This window comes from Anolis sagrei, chromosome 3 (genome assembly GCF_037176765.1).
Source record: "Anolis sagrei isolate rAnoSag1 chromosome 3, rAnoSag1.mat, whole genome shotgun sequence".
NCBI lineage: Eukaryota > Metazoa > Chordata > Lepidosauria > Squamata > Dactyloidae > Anolis > Anolis sagrei.
In genome coordinates this window covers 810,172-831,512 of record NC_090023.1, presented here as the reverse complement: position 1 = coordinate 831,512, position 21,341 = coordinate 810,172, and the positions used below count along the sequence as shown (strand labels likewise).

The 21,341-nt window shown below is 47.1% G+C and overlaps 1 protein-coding gene across 1 annotated transcript; it reads right to left on the bottom strand.

The window, feature by feature from the left end:
• Positions 1-9,696: 9,696 nt before the first annotated feature.
• On the bottom strand, positions 9,697-21,275 carry LOC137096679 (zinc finger protein 850-like). The gene is made up of 2 exons (XM_067466348.1): positions 21,213-21,275; positions 9,697-12,275 (listed from the first exon to the last, which is right to left on the bottom strand). Exon 2 carries the CDS (start codon positions 12,101-12,103, stop codon positions 9,827-9,829), a length of 2,277 nt encoding a protein of 758 aa, XP_067322449.1. The 5' UTR covers positions 12,104-12,275; positions 21,213-21,275; the 3' UTR covers positions 9,697-9,826.
• Between the last annotated feature and the right edge of the window lie 66 nt (positions 21,276-21,341).

Here is a 21,341-nt window from a genome sequence, read left to right as displayed (position 1 = left end):
CAGACACACCTGCGAAGGTGGTGGGATCAAGAGCAGGGCCTCCTCAGGTGGTCTTCCGAGATGGTTCATAGGGGGAGATGCATTTGGACAGCTAAGCTGGGCCAGGACCGTTTAGGGCTTTATAATAAGAATACTAATAACCACTTTATTTTTATACCCCACCTCCCATCTCCCCAAAGGGACTCGCGGTAGAAAAGAAACCTGCTCCCTCCTCCCTCTGACTTCCTCAATTAATCCTCTTGATCCCTGGCCCTCCTCATGAGCCTTCTCTTCTTCAGGCTAAACATGCCCAGCTCTTGAAGCCGCTCCTCATGGGGCTTGTTCTCCAGACCTGGATCCTTTGTGTCGCCCTCTTCCCCTGGACACATTCCCGCTTCCACATCTCCCTTCCATGGCGGTGCCCAGAATGGGACACAGTGTGATTCCAGGTCACGTGGTTTGACCAAGGCAGAAGAGACGAGAGCACGGGGAGCAGGACTTCTTCCCTGGATCCAGGCACTGGGCTCTTCATGATGCAGGCCAACACCCCCTTGGCTTTTTTAGCTGCCGCGTGGCATTCCTAGCTCCTGCTCCTTCCTTCTTTCCTTCTTTCCTTCTTTCCTTCCTTCCTTCCTTCCTCCCAACGAGGAGGACTCCAAGACCTTTCCACACGTTCTGCTCTCGAGCCAGGCCTTTGAACAGCAAGCATGACAGCACTTTGGAGGCTGAATCGGACTGGAATTGGCGATTTGGATTGATGACAATGTTTTAAATATATCTAGATACGCTCCATCCATGGCGTTCCCTGCATCTACAGAAGAGAATCTGATCTCTTTTTTCGATAGAGTTATAAGCCGGGTAAATGCGGGGAATGCCGTGGATGGAGCGTATCTAGACATATTAAACCTGGAGCAAACTCTTCTTGAAAGGTAATTAGATGTCCATAGGGACCACCAAACACAGCGTTGCCCAAACAAGAATCAAGGACCATGGAAGGCACTGCAGACTCCTTCAACCAGAGAAATCAGCCATAGCAGAGCACCTGAGGAACCAACCTGGACACAGCGTATTATTATTGGAGAACACAGAAATGCTGGACCACACCAACAACCACCAGGTCAGACTACACAGAGAAGCCATTGAAATCCACAAGAAGCATGTGCACAATTTCAACAGAGAGGAGGAAACCATGAAAATAAACAAGATCTGGCTACCAGTATTAAAAAATTCAAAAATTGCAACAGCAAAAACAGCAGAGAGGAAACAGGCAGGGACATCTAATTACCTTTCAAGAAGAGCTTGCTCCAGGCACAGTCAGCCCATTGTATGCTAATCTAGGTGGTCAATTGAAACATTCACACACCTAGCCCAACTGACAAAAGTCCTTTGTCTCACCCTGGTCATTCCACAGATATATAAACCCTTTTTCCTAGTTCCAACAGACCTCACTACCTCTGAGGATGCTTGCCATAGATGCAGGCGAAATGTCAGGAGAGAACGCCTCTAGAACATGGCCATTCAGCCCCCCAAAAAACCCACAAGAACTTAATGGAGGAGCTTTTACATGCACGTGCACACCCCCCCCCCCCCACAGCTGCAAGCATGCACTGTGATGGCTTCTCCTTTTATTAAGGATTTGTAAGTTGTTTCAGAGTTTTTCTATATTTCATTATTGTTGGTCACACCTTGTATGGTGAGGGGTTTTGTTGCCAAATTTGGTGGGTATTGGCCCAGTAGTTCTTTTGTTTTTAAACCACTCATGGCGACGACAACCTTTTTATAGATAGATAGTAGGGCTGGGCGGTTTCGTAATTTCGTAATTCGTTAAAAATTTGTTATTTTTTTTTGATAACGAAGCGATATTGAACCATTCAGGAGCAACTAAAAAACGAAACGAATTTTTCCAATTCGTTTCGTAATTGTTTCGTAATTGTTTCATTATTGATTTGTTATTGATTCGTAAATGTTTCATTATTATTTCCACATGTCTGGTGCAAGTTTTAGGGTTACTGTTTGTTTTCTCAGTGAAAAAAAATATAATTATCACACCAACAGTCAACAACAGAGGGAGAGGGAAGCTTCAGAAGTTTTTTTTAGCGTATTGCACGATTGCGGCCGCCATTAACGAATCGATTCGTAATCGATTCGTAATTGTTTTACGATTTCCGAAATTTCGTAAATATCGAACTTTTTTAAAGGAAAATTTCGGAATTCTTTTAAATAACGAAACGCAAAAAAACCCCTAAAAACGAATCGAGTTTAGAAACAATTTTTTCCGTGTTTGGACAGCCCAGATAGATAGATAGATATGACTGAAGTATAAAAACAATACACGTAAAATCCCAGTAAAAAGAGTAAGAATTATAAAATGTCCTGAAATGCAGTATTTATTTATTTATTTCAAAGTTTTATATACCAAGCTTCTCACCTCATTAGAGGGACTCAGCCCAGATTCCAACCATAGAAACACATACAATCCGTAAAATATCAAAGTACATAATTACAATAAAACACTCGAAAACACTGGAGAAGCTGCGAATAAGCTGGCTCTCTGCGGTAACAAAGGGCACTCCTTTCTAAGTGTTTGCAGACCCCTTCCTTAATGATGTTTTCCAGACTCTTGCTTGGTGTCGATGTGAGGCTTGCCAAATGGTAATGCTTTGGTTGTCGTCCTCCTTTCCCTTCCTGAAGAGAGAGAAGGACCACATTTGCCCTCCTCCAACCTGCTGGGACTTGTCCCGTTCTCCAAGAACCCTCCAAGGTGATTGCCAGTGGTTCCGAAATGACTTCCTTCAGTACTCTTGGGTGTAGTGGACTTGAATTCCTTTAGAGCAGTGTTTCTCAACATGGGGGTCGGGACCCCTGTGAGGGTCGCGAGGGGGTGTCAGAGGGGTCGCCGAAGGCCATCAGAAAACATAGTATTTTCTGTTGGTCATGGGGGTTCTGTGTGGAAGGTTTGGTCAAATTCTATCATTGGTGGGGTTCAGAATGCTATTTCATTGTGGGTGAACTATAAATCCCAACAACTACAACTCCCAAATGGCAAGGTCTATTTTCTCTACCAGTGTTCACATTTGGGCATATTGAGTATTTGTGTCAAGTTTGATCCAGATCCATTATTGTTTGAGTCCACATTCTGGATATAGGTGAACTACAACTCCAAAAACTCAAGGTCAATTTCCACCAGACCTTACCAGTATTTTCTCTTGGTCATGGGAATTTTGTGTGCCATGTATGATTCAATTCCATCATTGATGGAGTTCAGAAGGCTCTTTGATTTAAGGTGAACTATAAATCCCAGCAACTCCAGGATTACCAAATGACAAAATCAATCACCCCCAACCCCACCAGGATTCAAATTTTGGGCGTATCGGGTATTTGTGCCAAATTTGGTCCAGTGACTGAAAATACATCCTGCTTATCAGATATTTACATTACAATTCATAACAGAAGCAAAATTACAATTATGAAGTAGCAACGAAAATAACGTTATGGTTGGGGGTCACCACAACATGAGGACTTGTACTAAGGGGTCGCGGCATTAGGAAGGTTGAGAACCACTGGTCTAGAGCGGCCAGGTATTCCTGGACGACTTGTTTCCCTATTTAGGGTTGGATTTCCCCTAATCCTTCATCCACTCCACCTCTAGGTAAATACACTCGAACCCTGTTGACTGTGGGATGGGGAACCTGGTTCAGGGGAATGGAATCATGACAGACCACTTCAACTCCACTTCCCTGCCCCTTGGGTGACGCCTGGCTCGAGAGCAGTACGTGTGAAAAAGATCTTGGAGTCCTCGTGGACAACAAGTTAAACATGAGCCAGGAATGTGATGTGGCGGCAAAAAAAGCCAATGGGATTTTGGCCTCCATCAAGAGGAGCCTAGTGTCTAGATCTAAGGAAGTAATGCTCCCCATGCTCTATTCCGCTTTGGTTAGACCACTTTACCTGGAATATTGTGTCCAATTCTGGGCACCACAATTCAAGAGAGTTATTGACAAGCTGGAATGTGTCCAGAGGAGAGCGACTCAAATAATCAAGGATCTGGAGAACAAGCCCTATGAGGAGCGGCTTAAGGAGCTGGGCATGTTTAGCCTGAAGAAGAGAAGGCTGAGAGGAGATATGATAGCCATGTATAAATATGTGAGAGGAAGCCACAGGGAGGAGGAGGGAGCAAGCTTGTTTTCTGCTTCCTTGGAGACTAGGACGCAACGGGACAATGGCTTCAAACTTCAAGAGAAGAGATTCCACCTGAACCTGAGTAAGAACTTCCTGACTGTGAGAGCCGTTCAGCAGTGGAACTCTCTGCCCCGGAGTGTGGTGGAGGCGCCTTCTTTGGAAGCTTTTAAGCAGAGGCTGGATGGCCATTTGTCAGGGGTGATTTGAATGCAATATTCCTGCTTCTTGGCAGAATGGGGTTGGACTGGATGGCCCATGAGGTCTCTTCCAACTCTTGGATTCTATGATCCAGGCCTCCCCTGCTGCTGCTGACCAGAGAATCCTGGTGGGCAGAGCCAAGGTTCACCCTCATCCCCACCCAACACCACCCCCACCCTCTCAGCCAGGTCTGTTATGCAAAGCCGGTCAGCGTGCTCACTCAGAATCAAGTCCTTTCTAATGACCACAGAAATGGCAAATAATTTTTTATTTTGTTTTTTGTTTTAAAAAAACAAACAAAAAACCCTCAAATAAACCACAGAAAGAAAAAAGGAGAAGGTGGGGAATATGAGAAGATATAGTATGCAAGTTATGTTGGTAGATTGAGATAAATCGCCTTCCTTACCTCAGTTTCCTTGGCCTTCCAGGCTTCTGCTTGAAGGCACAAGATGATAGAAAACACTGGAGTCCTTCAATTCAGCTTTCACTGGGAAACGGCACTTATTTATTTATTTCGCGCATTTCTACCCCGCCCTTCTCAACCCCCGAGGGGGGGGGGGGACGACTCAGGGCGGCTTACAAAAGGCACAATTCAATGCCAACATAAACATAACAATGGATAAAACATGTAAACAGCAATTATAACAATGAAGGCAGTCAGTCCATACATTAAAATCAATAAAAACAATCTAATGCTCAGCGTTCGCCATCTCACTTCTCTTTACTATTTACACAATATATAGACAAGAGAACCGTCAATCACACCCGCTCACATCTCAGCACGCTGCAAGAAGCACGTTCCTTGCTTGTCAGCCCTTCTTCCTCCGGCCAGCACAGGAACCTCCAAAAGTGACGTTCTACCAATAATACTATACATCTCTATGTACTAACCCATGCATTACTGAAATCATAGAATCAAAGAGTTGGAAGAGACCTCCTGGGCCATCATCCAGTCCAACCCCATTCTGCCAAGAAGCAGGAATATTGCATTCAAATCACCCCTGACAGATGGCCATCCAGCCTCTGCTTAAAAGCTTCCAAAGAAGGAGCCTCCACCACACTCCAGGGCAGAGAGTTCCACTGCTGAACGGCTCTCACAGTCAGGAAGTTCTTCCTCAGGTTCAGATGGAATCTCCTCTCTTGTAGTTTGAAGCCATTGTTCCGCGTCTCCAAGGAAGCAGAAAACAAGCTTGCTCCCTACTCCCTGTGGCTTCCTCTTACATATTTATACATGGCTATCATATCTCCTCTCAGCCTTCTCTTCTTCAGGCTAAACATGCCCAACTCTTGAAGCCGCTCCTCATAGGGCTTGTTCTCCAGACCCTTGATCATTTTAGTTGCCCTCCTCTGGACACATTCCAGCTTAGAGTCAATATCTCTCTTGAATTGTGGTGCCCAGAATTGGACACAATATTCCAGATGTGGTCTAACCAAAGCAGAATAGAGGAGTAGCATTATTTCCTTAGATCTAGACACTATGCTCCTATTGATGCAGGCCAAAATCCCATTGGCTTTTTTTGCCGCCACGTCACATTCCTGGCTCATGTTTAACTTGTTGTCCACGAGGACTCCAAGATCTTTTTCACACGTACTGCTCTCGAGCCAGGCGTCACATCATCATCATCATCATCATCATTTAATTACTTATTAATCGCCCTCCATCCAAGAATGCTCTAGGTGATTTACAGCTAAATTGTAAAAAATTAAAAGTTCATAGAGATCGAATGCTCTAGTGAAAAGCCAGGTCTTAAGTGCGAGAGTAAAAGGCCCGAAGTCACGCGTGGCTCTCATGTAGGGCGGCAAGGAATTCCCTAAGGCAGGAGGGGCAGAAATGGAGAAAGCCCACCAGCGCCTGGTCCTTGCGACCTCCGATGATGGGAGAAGGAGAGGCGGTCCCTAAGGTTATGAAAGGATTATGAAATGTAATGGTTGTTAAAGTATTGAGGTAATGAAGTATAGAAGTGGTAATGAAGAAATAATATGTAATAAGAAGTAATGAAATGTATGCAGTAATGAAGAGAAGTAAATGTGTGTATTGGAAAGATTATAGAATCACGGAGATATATTATGAAATGAAGAGCAGTAATTATATGGATTTAAAATGTAATGGAAATGCAGAAATGTATGGAGATAGGATTGTATGTACTAAGACATTATAGGGTGGCAGAAATGTGTTATGTAATGAGAAGAAATAATTGTGTGTATAAAAGTTACAATGAAGCAATGCAGAGATACATGGAGAGGAATTATTGTATGTGTTAAAGATACCACCCCTCTATTCTGCTTTGGTTAGACCACTTTACCTGGAATATTGTGTCCAATTCTGGGCACCACAATTCAAGAGAGATATTGACTCTAAGCTGGAATGTGTCCAGAGGAGGGAGACTCAAATGATCAAGGGTCTGGAGAACAAGCCCTATGAGGAGCGGCTTAGGGAACTGGGCATGTTTAGCCTGAAGAAGAGAAGGCTGAGAGGAGACATGATAGCCATGTATGAATATGTGAGAGGAAGCCACAGGGAGGAGGAGGGAGCAAGCTTGTTTTCTGCTTCCTTGGAGACTAGGACGCAATGGAACAATGGCTTCAAACTACAAGAGAGGAGATTCCATCTGAACATTAGGAAGAACTTCCTGACTGTGAGAGCCGTTCAGCAGTGGAACTCTCTGCCCCGGAGGGAGTGTGGTGGAGGCTCCTTCTTTGGAAGCTTTGAAACAGAGGCTGGATGGCCATCTGTCAGGGGTGATTTGAATGCAATATTTCTGCTTCTTGGCAGAATGGGGTTGGACTGGATGATGGCCCATGAGGTCTCTTCCAACTCTAGGATTCTATGATTCTAACATATTATATAGTAATCTATATAACAATATATAAAATATTGTATTTATATCTTACATAGAAGGAAAGGAGGAAGGAAAGAAGGAAGGAAAGGAAAGAGAAGGAAGGAGGTGGGTGAAGAAAGGAGGGAGGGAAGGAAATGAAGGAGAAGGAAATGAAGAAAGGGAAAGAAGGAGGAAAGGAAGGGAGGGAGGAAGGAAAGGAAGAAGAAAGGAGGGACAGGAAGGAAGGGAAGGAGGGAAAGAAGGAAAGGAGGGAGGGAGGGAGACGAAGCAGGAGGGGAGAGAGGAAAGGAATAAAAGGAAAGAAAGGGAGGGAGGAAAGAAGGGAACGGAGTCCTTTCGGGTGGAGTGTGGCAGAGGCAGCTACCTCCTGTGTGTGTGTGTGTTAAATGTGTGCTTGTGTTGCTGGAAACAGCTGAGCAGGTCAGAGAGATAGGAAAGAGTTAAAAAAGAAAGAAGGGTCTACAGAAAGCCCCCCCACCCCCACCCCATCCACTCTTCCAACAGGGAAAGGTGGAGGAGACCACCCTCCTGGCATAGCAGGGAAAGAGAAGGGGCTCCATGCGGCAAGCCTCCCCCTCCACTCCCATGGTGCCCACTCTCGCTTGTGTGTGTGTGTGTGGGGGGGGGGGGAGGGAGGCATACACGCATGCCTGGCTCCTCATGCTTTAACAACTGGCTGTTTCCCGCGAGGAGGAGGGGGCGTGGCCATGGGTCTCTTTGTAGACATGGAGTTTCTCCTTTGTGGACATGTAGTTCAGCAGTCCTTTCTGCTTATTGTTTTCGTGGGTTTTTTGAGTGGAGAACATACATTGGGTTGTGAGGTGTATTGTGTCCAAATTTGGTGCCAATTCATCCAGGGGTTTTTGAGTTCTCTGAATAACACAAACAAACATTACATTTTTATTTAGATAGATTACTAGCTGTACCCGCCACGCGTTGCTGTGGCCAACCTTCCCTCCCTCTTTTTCTCCTTCCTTTCCTCTACTTCTTTCCCTTCCTATTTATCTTCTTCTTTCTTCCATCTCTACCTGTTTCTTTCCTCCATTTCTTTGCTCTTTGGTTACATCCTTCCTTCTTTCCCTTTTTTATTTCCTTCTCTCCTTCCTTGTTTCTCTCCCTTTCTTTCTTTTCCTCCCTCCTTCCCCCTTTCCCTCCTTCATTCCTTCCCTCTTTCCCTCCTTCTCCCATTACTTCTTGCCTGTTCCTTCCAACTCTATTCTGTAAGTCTATTTAATTAGTATTATATAGTAATATATAATAGTAACATATTATATAGTAATGAATATAACAATATATAAAATATTGTATTGATATCTTACATAGAAAGAAGGAAAGAAAGAAGGAAGGAAGGAAAAAGGGAGGGAGGGAAAGAGGGGAAGGAAGGAAAGGAAAGAAGGAGGGACAGGAAGGAAGGAAGAAGGAAGGAGGGAAAGGAAGGAGGGGGTGAAGAATGGAGGGAGGGAAGGAAACAAAGGGGAAGGAAATGAAGAAAGGGAAAGGAGGAGGAAAGGGAGGGTGGAAGGAAAAGAAGGAAAGGAAAGCAAGAAGGAAGGAAGGACAGGATGGAAGGGAAGGAGGGAAAGAAGGAAAGGAAGGGGGGAGGAAAGGAAGGAAGAAAAGGGGAGAGGAAAGAAGGGAAGGGAGCGAGGGAGAGAAGGAGTGTGGCAGAGGGAGCTACCTCCCGGTATGGATGTTAATAGAAGAGAGAGAGAGAGAGAGTTAAATGTCTGCTCGTGTTGCCGGAGAGAGATCTACAGAAATGAGAGAGAAAGAGAGGGAGGAAATAAAGAAGTTGGAGGAGGAGGAGGAGGGAGCAGGGCGCAGAGGAATGGGAGAATTCAAAAATTAAACTTGTTTCTGCCTCTTTCTTTCTTTCCTCCTCCCTGCAGTGAAGGGAGGCAGGCAAGGAAGTGTTGGTGAAGAAGGCAACAGTCCCTCTCCCCTCCCTCCCTCCCACCTGCTGCTTCCACCGGGGCATCTTGGGAGGAAAAGGAGGCGACGAAAGGGAGGGGGGGCAGCCAAGAGGAAAAGGCTGCTGCTTCTGCTGGCAAAGGAGGGACTTAGGAGCCCATCCATCATCTTCCTCCTCTTCTTCCGCACTCCTAAAGCGGTGGTGGTGCGGTTTCAGATAAGGAAGGAGAGAAAGTGGAGGAGGACAGTGGGTAGGCTCCTAAACTCCCTCCCCCATCCGCCGGCCTTCCTCGCGCAAGCCTCCACCTCTACCCCCATGGTGCCATTCTCACGTGTGTGTGTGTGTGTGTGGCCATGCACGCACATCTGGCTCCTCATGCTTTAACAGCTGTTTCCTCGCAAGGAGGGGGCGTGGCCATGGGTCTCTTCGTGGGCAATGCAGTTTCTCCTTTGTGAACATGTAGTTCAGAAGTCCTTTCTGTATTTTGTTTTCGTGGGGTTTTTTGAGTGGAGAACATACATTGGGTTGTCAGGTGTCTTGTGTCCAAATTTGGTGCCAATTGCCCCAGGGATTTTTGAGTTCTATGAATAGCACAAACGAACATTTTTATTTATATAGACATTATATATCACTCTGAGTGAAACTCTTTCCAAACTGCAGGAATTAATAGGGTTTCTCCCCTGTGTGAATTCTTTGATGTGTATGTAGACTTCCATTCTCAGTGAATGTGAGTCTTTTGATGTGAACGTAGATTTCCATTCTGAGAGAAACTCTTTCCACACTCCAGGCATTTGAAGGGTTTCTCCCCAGTGTGAGTCGTTTGATGTGAACGTAGATTTCCATTCTGAGAGAAACACTTTCCACACTCCAGGCATTTGAAGGGTTTCTCCCCAGTGTGAGTCTTTTGATGTGAACGTAAATTTCCATTCTGAGTGAAGCATTGCCCACACTCCAGGCATTTGAAGGGTTTCTCCCCAGTGTGAGTCCTCTGATGTGAACGTAGATTTCCATTCTTAGTGAAGCTCTGTCCACACTCCAGGCATTTAAAGGGTTTCTCCCCAGTATGAGTCTTCTGATGTGATCGTAGATGTGAATTCCGAGTGAAGCTATTTCCACACTCCAGGCATTTAAAGGGTTTCTCCCCAGTGTGAGTCCTTTGATGTCTATGTAGATGTGAATTCTGAGAAAAACTCTTTCCACACTCTAGGCATTTATAGGGTTTCTCCCCAGTGTGAGTCCTCTGATGTGAACGTAGATGTCCATTCTGAGTGAAGCTCTGTCCACACTCCAGGCATTTAAAGGGTTTCTCCCCAGTGTGAGTCTTCTGATGTGATCGTAGATGTGAATTCCGAGTGAAGCTATTTCCACACTCCAGGCAGTTATAGGGTTTCTCCCCAGTGTGTGTCCTTTCATGTTTACGTAAACCTCCATTGTCAGTGAAACTCTGTCCACACTCCAAGCATGTATAGGGTTTCTCCCCAGTGTGAGTCCTTTGATGTATACGTAGAGCTGAACTGTGAGTGAAGCTCTTTCCACACTCCAAGCATGTATAGGGTTTCTCCCCAGTGTGAGTCCTTTGATGTATACGTAGAGATGAACTGTGAGTGAAGCTCTGTCCACATTCTAGGCATTTATATGGGTTCTCTCCAGTGTGAGTCTGCTGATGTATACGTAGAGCTGAACTGTGAGTGAAGCTCTTTCCACACTCCAAGCATGTATAGGGTTTCTCCCCAGTGTGAGTCCTTTGATGTATACGTAGAGCTGAACTGTGAGTGAAGCTCTTTCCACACTCCAAGCATGTATAGGGTTTCTCCCCAGTGTGAGTCCTTTGATGTATACGTAGAGTTGAACTGTGAGTGAAGCTCTGTCCACATTCTAGGCATTTATATGGGTTCTCTCCAGTGTGAGTCTGCTGATGTGAACGCAGATGTGAATTCTGAAAGAAACTCTTTCCACACTCCAGGCATTTGAAGGGTTTCTCCCCAGTGTGAGTCCTTTGATGTCTACGTAGAGTTCCATTCTCAGTGAAGCTCATTCCACACTCCAGGCATTTAAAGGGTTTCTCCCCAGTGTGAATTCTTTGATGTGAACGTAGACTTGCACTATAAGTGAAACTCTGTTCACACTCTAGGCATTTATAGGGTTTCTCCCCAGTATGAGTCTTTTGATGTGAACGTAGACCTGAATTCCAAGCGAAACTCTTTCCACACTCCAGGCATGTATAGGGTTTCTCCCCAGTGTGAGTCCTATGATGTATACGTAGAGTTGAACTGTGAGTGAAGCTCTGTCCACATTCTAGGCATTTATATGGGTTCTCTCCAGTGTGAGTCTGCTGATGTGAACGCAGATGTGAATTCTGAAAGAAACTCTTTCCACACTCCAGGCATTTGAAGGGTTTCTCCCCAGTGTGAGTCTTTTGATGTCTACGTAGATGTGAATTCCGAGTGAAACTCTTTCCACACTCTAGGCATTTAAAGGGTTTCTCCCCAGTGTGAGTCCTCTGATGTGAACGTAGACTTCCATTCTGAGTGAAGCTCTGTCCACACTCCAGGCATGTATAAGGTTTCTCCCCAGTGTGAGTCCTCTGATGTGAACGTAGACTTGAATTCTGAGTGAAGCTCTGTCCACACTCCAAGCATGTATAGGGTTTCTCCCCAGTGTGACTCCTTTGATGTATATGTAGAGTTGAACTGTGAGTGAAGCTCTGTCCACACTCCAGGCATTTATATGGATTCTCTCCAGTGTGAGTCTTCTGATGTGATCTTAGATGTGAATTCCGAGCAAAGCTCTGTCCACACTCCAGGCATTTAAAGGGTTTCTCCCCAGTGTGAGTCCTCTGATGTAAACGTAGACTCCCATTCCGAGTGAAGTTCTGTCCACACTCCAGGCATTTAAAGGGTTTCTCCCCAGTGTGAGTCCTCTGATGTGAACGTAGACCTGAACTGCGGGTGAAGCTCATTCCACACTCCAAACATGTATAGGGTTTCTCCGCCATATCAACAGTAATAAGAGTGTTTAATTGCAATACAGATACTTGACTCCTCTTTTCTTTCTTATCTGTTGGGTCAAGAATTCTGCAAGATCATCACCTTGAGAGGATTTCTTCTTCCTATATTATTGGTTTCTTTACTGCATTCAAGAGGTGGCTCCATAGAATCCTCATTTACCTGGTTACGAAAGAAGTGAAAGATTATTATTATTATTATTATTATTTTTATATTGATTTATAGCCTGCTTTATCTCTCCTCACGGATACTCAAAGCAGCTGAACATAAAACATCAGCATACAATTTAAACATAAAAGATGCAAACATTAAAACAGAATTAAATATAAACGGTATTTAAAAATTCCCAGATAAAAACCATTAATAATAATAATAATAATAAATCTTAACATTAAACATACTCAATGTTAAAAACCACAACACCCCCTGAATTGATCTTTAAAATCTTCTTGAAAGCCTGCCTGAATAAAAAAAGCTTTAGCCTCTTGCAATAAGGAAAACAGCAAGGAAAGGGGCCATTTTGGCTTCCTTGAGGAGGGAGTTCCAGAGTCAAGGGGCAGACACCGAGAAGGCCCTCTCTCTCACTCCCACCAATCAAGTTTGAGATGAAAGTGGGACCAAGGGAAGGGCCTCTCTTGAAGATCTCAGTGACCAGGCAGGTCCGTATAAGGCAGTGTTTCCCAACCTAGGGGGCAGGGCCCTTGGGGGGCAGCAAGGGAGCTTTCAAGGGGGTCACCAAAGGCCATCATAAAACACATATTTCTGATGGTCTTAGGTACCAGAGAAGGCTGCAGATCTCTCCGCCTGTCCCCTTCCTTTTTGGTGTTTGTGAACTACAACTTCCAGGATTAAAAAACAGCCCCCCAACCCCACCAGTATTCCATGTTGGCCATGTAGGTAGTGTGCCAAGTTTAGTGCACATCCATTGTGGGCTGGGTTCAGAGTGCTCTTTGATTGTAGGTGAACTATAAATCCCAGTAACGACAACTCCCAAATGCCAAGCTCTATTCTCCCCAAACTCTGCCAGTGTTTACATTTCGGTATACTGAGTATGCGTACCAAGTTTGGTCCAGTTCCATCATAGCCTGAGTCCACAGTCCTCTCTGGATGTAGGTGAACTACAATGCCAAAACTCAAGGCCAATGCCTACCAAACCCTTCCAGTATTTGCTGTTGGTCATTGGAGTTCTGTGTGCCACATTTGGTTCAACTCCATTGTTGTTGGAGTTCGGAATGCTCTTTGATTAAAAGTAAAGTATAAATCCCAGCAAGTACAACTCCCAAATGACAAAATCAACCCCCCCCCCCCCGCCCAACCCCACCTGTATTCAAATTTGGGCAGTGAAGATTATTGCCACCTGGAAACCGATGTCCTCAAGTTGGGAGAACATTGGGTCAAGACTAGGGCTCCACAGCCATCTGCAGACCCACCGCCAAGACACCACATCTGGAAGACCCTCATCCTTGAGCTACGAGGGATCGCCTATATAAGTAAATTTGGGCGTATCGGGTATTTGTGCCAAATTTGGTCCAGTGAATGAAAACACATCCTGCATATCAGATATTTACACTACAATTCACAACAGCAGTGGAATTCAAGTTGTGAAGTGGTTGTGAAGGAGCAGCGTAAATCATTGTGTGGTTGGGTGTCAGCACAACACGAGGAACTGTATGAAGGGGTTGTGACATTAGAAAGGTTGAGAAACAGTGTGCTCAATGCTGAGGGACACAAAGAGTGCTGGGCTGCTTACCTCCCACAATGGGTTCCAGATCTCCTTCCTGAGCATCCCAAATCAGAGGCCGGCTGCCATCAAATTCCCAGTCTGTTCCCAAAGGAATCCTGCCGCCAACCAAGACCCAGCCTCCCCACCTGACTAATTCAAACTCACATTCAGGCTTGTTGGAAGGTTCACAAAATGAGCTTCTGCTTTATAAATAGTTGTCCTCTGCCATGCCTTGCTGTGGCCCAGTCTATATACATGTGTTGTGTGTGTGTGTGTGTCGGAATCCAGATGCCTTAAAGAGCCAGACACAGGAGTATATTCAAAACAATAGTTTATTAAAGCAAAGTAAACAGGACTCAGAGACACTTCCTTTAGTGCAGGGGTCCTCAAACGTTTTGAACAGGGGGGCAGTTCACTGTCCCACAGACTGTTGGAGGGCCAGACTACAGTTTACATGGGAATATGGTTAAACATTTATTTTATACTAGCTTGGGATATTTGAGAAAGTGGGTAATGGTGGATCTGTATGCCAAGTTTGGTCTTTATTGGTCATTGGATGACGGTTGCATGGTTTTTAGGAAATGAGTGAAGGTACTGGAAGTCCCATCATCCATCGTCCGCCCTCCTCCAAACAGCAGCAGGATATAGAGTGGGTCATGGGGGCTCTGTTTGCTAAGTTTGGTCTTGATCAGTCATTGGCTTAGAGTCACAGTGGTTTCAGTAAGTGAGTGAAGATACTGCAAGTCCCATCATCCATGATCCACCCTCCTCCAAACTGAAACAGGATGTAGATAGGGTCATGGGGGCTCTGTGTGCCAAGTTTGGTCTTGATCGGACATTAGATGAGGGTTGCAGCAGTCTTGGGGAGTGGAGGTACTTGAAGTCCCATCATGCATGGTCTGTCCTCCTCGAAAGTGCACCAGGATGTAGAGTGGGTCATGGGGACTGTGTGTGCCAAGTTTGGTCTTGGTCAGTTATTGGCGAGGGTCTCAGTGGTCTCAGGAAGTGAGTAAAGTGACTTCAAGTGCCATCATCCATTGCCAAATTCTTCCAAACCGCACCAGGATGTAGAGTGGGTCATGCGGGCTCTGTGTGTGAATTGTGGTCCTGATCCATCATTGTTGGCAGTTGTAATGGTCTTAGGAAGGGAGTGAAGGTATTGCAAGTCCCATCGTCAATGGTGCATCCTCCTCCAAACTGCACCAGGATGTAGAGTGCGTCATGGAGACTCAGTGTGCCAAGTTTGGTCTTTATCGGTAATTGGATGAGGGTTGCAGTGGTCTCAGGAATTGAGCAAAGGTACTGCAAGTCCCATAATCCATGGTCCATCCCTGGCCAAACCACACCAGGACGTAAAGTGGGTCACGAGAGGTCTATGTGCCAAGTTTGGTCCTGATCAGTCATTGGATGAGGTTAATAGTGGTCTCAAAATATGAGTGATGGTACTGCAAGTCCCATCATCAATGGTTCATCCTCCTCCAAACTGCAGCAGGATGTTGAGTGGGTCATGGGGGCTTTGTGTGCCAAGTTTGGTCTTGATTGGTCATTAGATGAGGGTTGCAGCAGTCTTGGGAAGTGAGTGGAGGTACTTGAAGTCCCATCATCCATAGTCTGTTCTCCCCCAAACCTCACCAGAATGTTGTGTTGGCCATGCGGGTTCTGTGTGCCAAGCTTGGTCTTCATCAGTCATTGGATGAGGGTCTCAGTAGTTTCACTAAGTGAGTGAAGGAACTGCAAGTCCCATCGTCCATGGTGCATCTTCCTCCAAGCCGCACCAGAATGTAGAGTGCGTCATGGAGACTCAGTGTGCCAAATTTGGTCTTTATCAGTAATTGGATGAGGGTTGCAGTGGTCTCAAGAATTGAGCAAAGGTACTGCAAGTCCCATAATCCATGGTCCATCCCCAGCCAAACCGCACCAGGACATAAGATGGGTCATGAGAGGTCTATGTACCAAGTTTGGTCCTGGTCAGTCATTAGATGAGGTTAACAGTGGTCTCAGAATGTGAGTGATGGTACTGCAAGTCCCATCATCCATGATTCATCCTCCTCCAAACTGCAGTAGGATGTTGAGTGGGTCATAAGGGCTCTGTGTGCCAAGTCTGGTCTGTATTGGTAATTGTCTGACTCAGCCCCCTCTGGCCTTTCCTTTCCTCTCTTTGTCATCTCGGAATTGAGGCTGGCCAATCAGAGACCATATGCAAATTTCCTTCTCATGTCCCCGTTTCTGCCATGAACCCTTTTCTTCACCAGGGGCTCCGATTGAAGCTGGCCAATGAGAGACCATATGCAAATAGCACCACAGCGGCAGCCAATCAGAATCTTGGAACTTTCAGGCTGGCGAATCAGAATGCTGGCACATACTCCTCCACACCGCCACACGTCCGCCGCATAAAAACTTTGACTTTTATTATATTAATAGAATAGAATAGAATAGAATAGAATAGAAAAGACTAGCTTGGGGACCCGGCGCTGCCCGGGTTATTTGAGAAAGGAATTGTGTATCAAGGTTGGTCTTTGATACACATTGGGAGGGATAGCCAATAGTCCAGAGGACAGGAGCAGGATTCAAAACAATCTTGACAGATTAGAGAGATGGGCCAAAACTAACAAAATGAAGTTCAACAGTGACAAATGCAAGATACTCCACTTTGGCAGAAAAAATGAAATGCAAAGATACAGAATGGGGGACAATGCCTGGCTCGAGAGCAGGACGTGTGAAAAAGATCTTGGAGTCCTCGTGGGGAGGAAGGGGAACATGAGCCAACAATGTGATGTGGCGGCAAAAAAAGCCAATGGGATTTTGGCCTGCATCAAGAGGAGCATAGTGTCTAGATCTAAGGAAGTCATGCTCCCCATGCTCTATTCTGCTTTGGTTAGACCACACCTGGAATATTGTGTCCAATTCTGGGCACCACAATTCAAGAGAGATATTGACAAGCTGGAATGTGTCCAGAGGAGGGAGACTCAAATGATCAAGGGTCTGGAGAACAAGCCCTATGAGGAGCGGCTTGGGGAACTGGGCATGTTTAGCCTGAAGAAGAGAAGGCTGAGAGGAGATATGATAGCCATGTATAAATATGTGAGAGGAAGCCACAGGGAGGAGGAGGGAGCAAGCTTGTTTTCTGCTTCCTTGGAGACTAGGACGCAGTGGAGCCATGGCTTCAGACTACGAGAGAGGAGATTCCATCTGAACATTAGGAAGAACTTCCTGACTGTGAGAGCCGTTCAGCAGTGGAACTCTCTGCCCTGGAGTGTGGTGGAGGCTCCGTCTTTGGAAGCTTTTAAGCAGAGACTGGATGGCCATCTGTCAGGGGTGATTTGAATGCAATATTCCTGCTTCTTGGCAAATGGGGTTGGACTGGATGGCCCATGAGGTCTCTTCCAACTCTTTGATTCTATGATTCTATGATTTATCAGTTATTTATATGGCTCGCAGCGGTCTCAGGAAGTTAGTGAAGGTACTGCGAGTCCCATCATACGTGGTCCATCCTCCTCCAAATTGCACCGGGAGAGTGGGTCGCGGGGGCTGTGTGTGCCAAGTTTTGTTCTTGATCAATCATTGGATGAGGGTCACAGTGGTCTCAGAAAGTGAGTTTAGGCACTGCAAGTCCCATCATCCATAGTCTGTTCTCCCCCAAACCTCACCAGAATGTTGAGTTGGCCAAGGGGGCTCTCTGTGCCAAGTTTGGTCTTTCTTGGTATTTGGATATAGATACAGATATTGTGAAACATTGATTTCTCGTTACAAATAAATGAAATCTTGACTTCAAGCATGTTGTAGCATGGGTGACAGGCTAACGATAACAGCAGGGAACCCATGAATATGTTTACTGCTCAGCCTACTGGCCGAATTCCCATGACCTAAAGCCTCTCTTAGGGCATATACCGTGGCTATACGGGCAGCCAGGGAGTCTTTCACGACTGCCCATATAGCGTCTGCAGCAAATAGATCATCGGAGCTGTTTCGGGTTGTCGGGGGACTCCTTCATCCACCTGTGGTGGAGGAGAAGTTCAATGACCCAACAACTCGGTGTTGCGAGTTCGCACACCATTTTGCGGGCAAAGTTGCTCAGATACGCCTTGAGCTGGACTCCAATTTCATCACAGTGCCAGGAGAGGTGATTGAGGCATCTGCCTGTCCAACTTTGTGGGATTCTTTTAGGCTTGTTCTTCCTGAGACCGTGGAGGGGGTCCTTGGTGCTGTGAGAGCAACCACGTCGGCTCTAGACCCTTGCCCGTCTTGGCTAATTAAATCGGCCAGGGAGGGGTTGGTTGATTGGTTTGTGTTGCTCATTAATGCATCACTGGAGCATGGGGTCTTTCCAGCTCGACTAAAACAGGCTGTGGTTCGTCCACTCCTCAAAAAGGTCTCCCTTGACTCCACGGTGCCGAGCAATTACAGACCAATCTCCAACCTCCCTTTCTTGGGCAAGGTGCTGGAGCGGGTGGTCGCCTCCCAGCTCCAGGGTTTTCTAAAAAGGTAAAAAGGTAAAGGTAGTCCCCTGACATTAAGTCCAGTCACGTCTGACTCTGGGGTGTGGTGCTCATCTCCATTTCTAAGCTGAAGAGCCAGTGTTGTCCGTAGACACCTCCAAGGTCATGTGGCCGGCATCTAGGGTTTTCTAGATGACCTCAATTACCTGGATCAGTCACAGTCTGGTTTCAGGCCTGGCCATGGTACCGAGACGGTTTTGGTTGCCTTGGTGGATGACCTCTGTAGAGAGCTGGACAGGGGGAGTGTGACTCTGCTGGTTCTCTTGGATATCTCAGCGGCTTTCGATACCATCAATCATGGTATCCTTCTGGGCCGACTCTCTGGGATGGGTCTCGGGGGCATGGATCTGTTGTGGCTCCGGTCCTTCCTGGAGGGTCGATCCCAGATGGTGAAGCTGGGAGATGTCTGCTCAGACCCCTGGCCTTTGACCGGTGGGGTCCCACAAGGCTCTATTCCGTCTCCCATGCTTTTTAACATCTACATGAAACCGCTGGGAGAAGTCATCCGGAGTTTTGGAGTTAGGTGCCATCTCTACGCAGATGACACACAACTCTATTACTCATTTCCACCTAATTCCAAGGAAGCCCCTCGGGTGCTGGACGAGTGCTTGGTTGCTGTGGCTGTCTGGATGAGGAAGAACAGGCTGAAGATCAATCCCGACAAGACAGAGGTCCTCCTGGTCGATCGAAAACTGGATCGGGGTATAGGGTGGCAACCTATGCTGGATGGGGTTACACTCCTACTGAAGCCACAGGTCCGCAGTTTGGGAGTCCTCTTGGAGGAGATATGATAGCCATGTATGAATATGTGAGAGGAAGCCACAGGGAGGAGGAGGGAGCAAGCTTGTTTTTTGCTTCCTTGGAGACTAGGACGCGGAACAATGGCTTCAAACTACAAAAGAGGAGATTCCATCTGAACATGAGGAAGAACTTCCTGACTGTGAGAGCCGTTCAGCAGTGGAACTCTCTGCCCTGGAGTGTGGTGGAGGCGCCTTCTTTGGAAGCTTTTAAGCAGAGGCTGGATGGCTATCTGTCAGGGGTGATTTGAATGCAATTCCTGCTTCTTGGCAGAATGGGGTTGGACTGGATGAGGGCCCAGGAGGTCTCTTCCAACTCTTGGATTCTATGAGAGAGAGGGAAGGGCCTGGCTTGGTTGTCCTGCCACTCCCAGAATGCAAGGCCAGGCCTGCCATCTCCCCCCTCTCTCCCCCAAATTATGGTGCATAACATGGCTCCCCCCCCCCCCCCCGCACTCACACTGTCAAGCCACGCCCACGCCAGGCTTCCTCAGATCATAGAATCAGTCTGAAGTTTCCACTGACTTGGGATAGGGACTCATGGTTTACAGAGTCAAAGGCTTGAGAGACATAGATCATAGAATCAAAGATTTGGAAGAGACCTCATGGGCCATCCAGTCCAACTCCATTCTGCCAAGAAACAGGAATATTGCATTCAAAGCACCCCTGACAGATGGCCATCCAGCCTGTTTAAAAGCTTCCAAAGAAGGAGCCTCCACCACACTCCAGGGCAGAGAGTTCCACTGCTGAACGGCTCTCACAGTCAGGAAGTTCTTCCTCATGTTCAGGTGGAATCTCCTCTCTTGTAGTTTGAAGCCATTGTTCCCTTGCGTCCTAGTCTCCAAGGAAGCAGAAAACAAGCTTGCTACCTCCTCCTCCCTGTGGCTTCCCCTCGCATATTGATCCATGACCCTCATCATGTCTCCTCTCAGCCTTCTCTTCTTCAGGCTAAACATGCCCAGCTCCTTAAGCCGCTCCTCATAGGGCTTGTTCTCCAGACCCTTTATCTATTCCCTCCTCCCTGTGGCTTCCTCTCACACGTTTATACGTGGCCCTCATCATGTCTCCTCTCAGCCATCTGCTCTTCAGGCTAAACATGCCCAGCTCTTTAAGCCGCTCCTCATAGGGCTTGTTCTCCAGACCCTTGATCTGCTCCCTCCTCCCTGTGGCTTCCTCTCACACATTTATACATGGCCCTCATCATATCTCCTCTCAGCCTTCTCTTCTTCAGGCTAAACATGCCCAGCTCCTTAAGCCACTCCTCATAGGGCTTGTTCTCCAGACCCTGGATCACTTTAGTCGCCCTCTTCCTCTGGACACATTCCAGCTTGTCAATATCTCTCTTGAATTGTGGTGCCCAGAATTGGACACAATATTCCAGGTAAAGTGGTCTAACCAAAGCGGAATAGAGCATGGGGAGCAGGACTTCCCTGGATCTAGGCACTAGGCTCCTCTTGATGCAGGCCAACATCCCATTGGCTTTTTTTTTGCCACCACATCACATTCCTGGTTCATGTTCACCTTCCTCCCCACGAGGACTCCAAGATCTTTTTCACACGTACTGCTCTCGAGCCAGGAATCATTGCCCCCCCCCCCCCCATTCTGTGTCTTTGCATTTCTGCTGTTTACTTTGTATGTTTTGATGATGTATGGGGGACCGCCCCGTCTGCTCGGCTTTGACTTCCTTCCTTCCGGCCTTTGCTTTCCTCACCCAAGGAGAGAGAGAGAGAGAGAGGGAGGGAGGTAGAGAGGGGGTCGCGCAGCCCCTCCTCTCCCGCCAGGCCCACGAGCCCCGCCCAGCCTCGCCTCGGCTGCCAATCACTCGGGGTGACAGGCGGACCCCCTCCCCCTCGCCTTGGAGGCATCCCCCCCCCACTCGTCAAGACTTGGATCTCCCCACACACACACAGTAGGCCGCGGCCATCCCTGAGGCTCACCTGCTGGGCGCGAGGAGGAGGGGGAGAGGCCCACCGACGAGGCCTGGAGACGGACTGCCTGACTCCCACCACGAGGGGCGTGGGTTCCCCAAAGAGGCCCCTCCGCTCCAGCTGCTGCTGCTGCCGGGACCGAGTCGCAGGCTTACCTCACCCTCGGCGGCCTTCCCTGACTCGGAGTGACACAAAATGGCGCCGGCTTCTTCTCCTCCCCTCAGCGTGGCCCCGCCCACCGCCTCTCCCTCAGCGCTTTCCCGCCCATCACCCTGAGAGCCAAT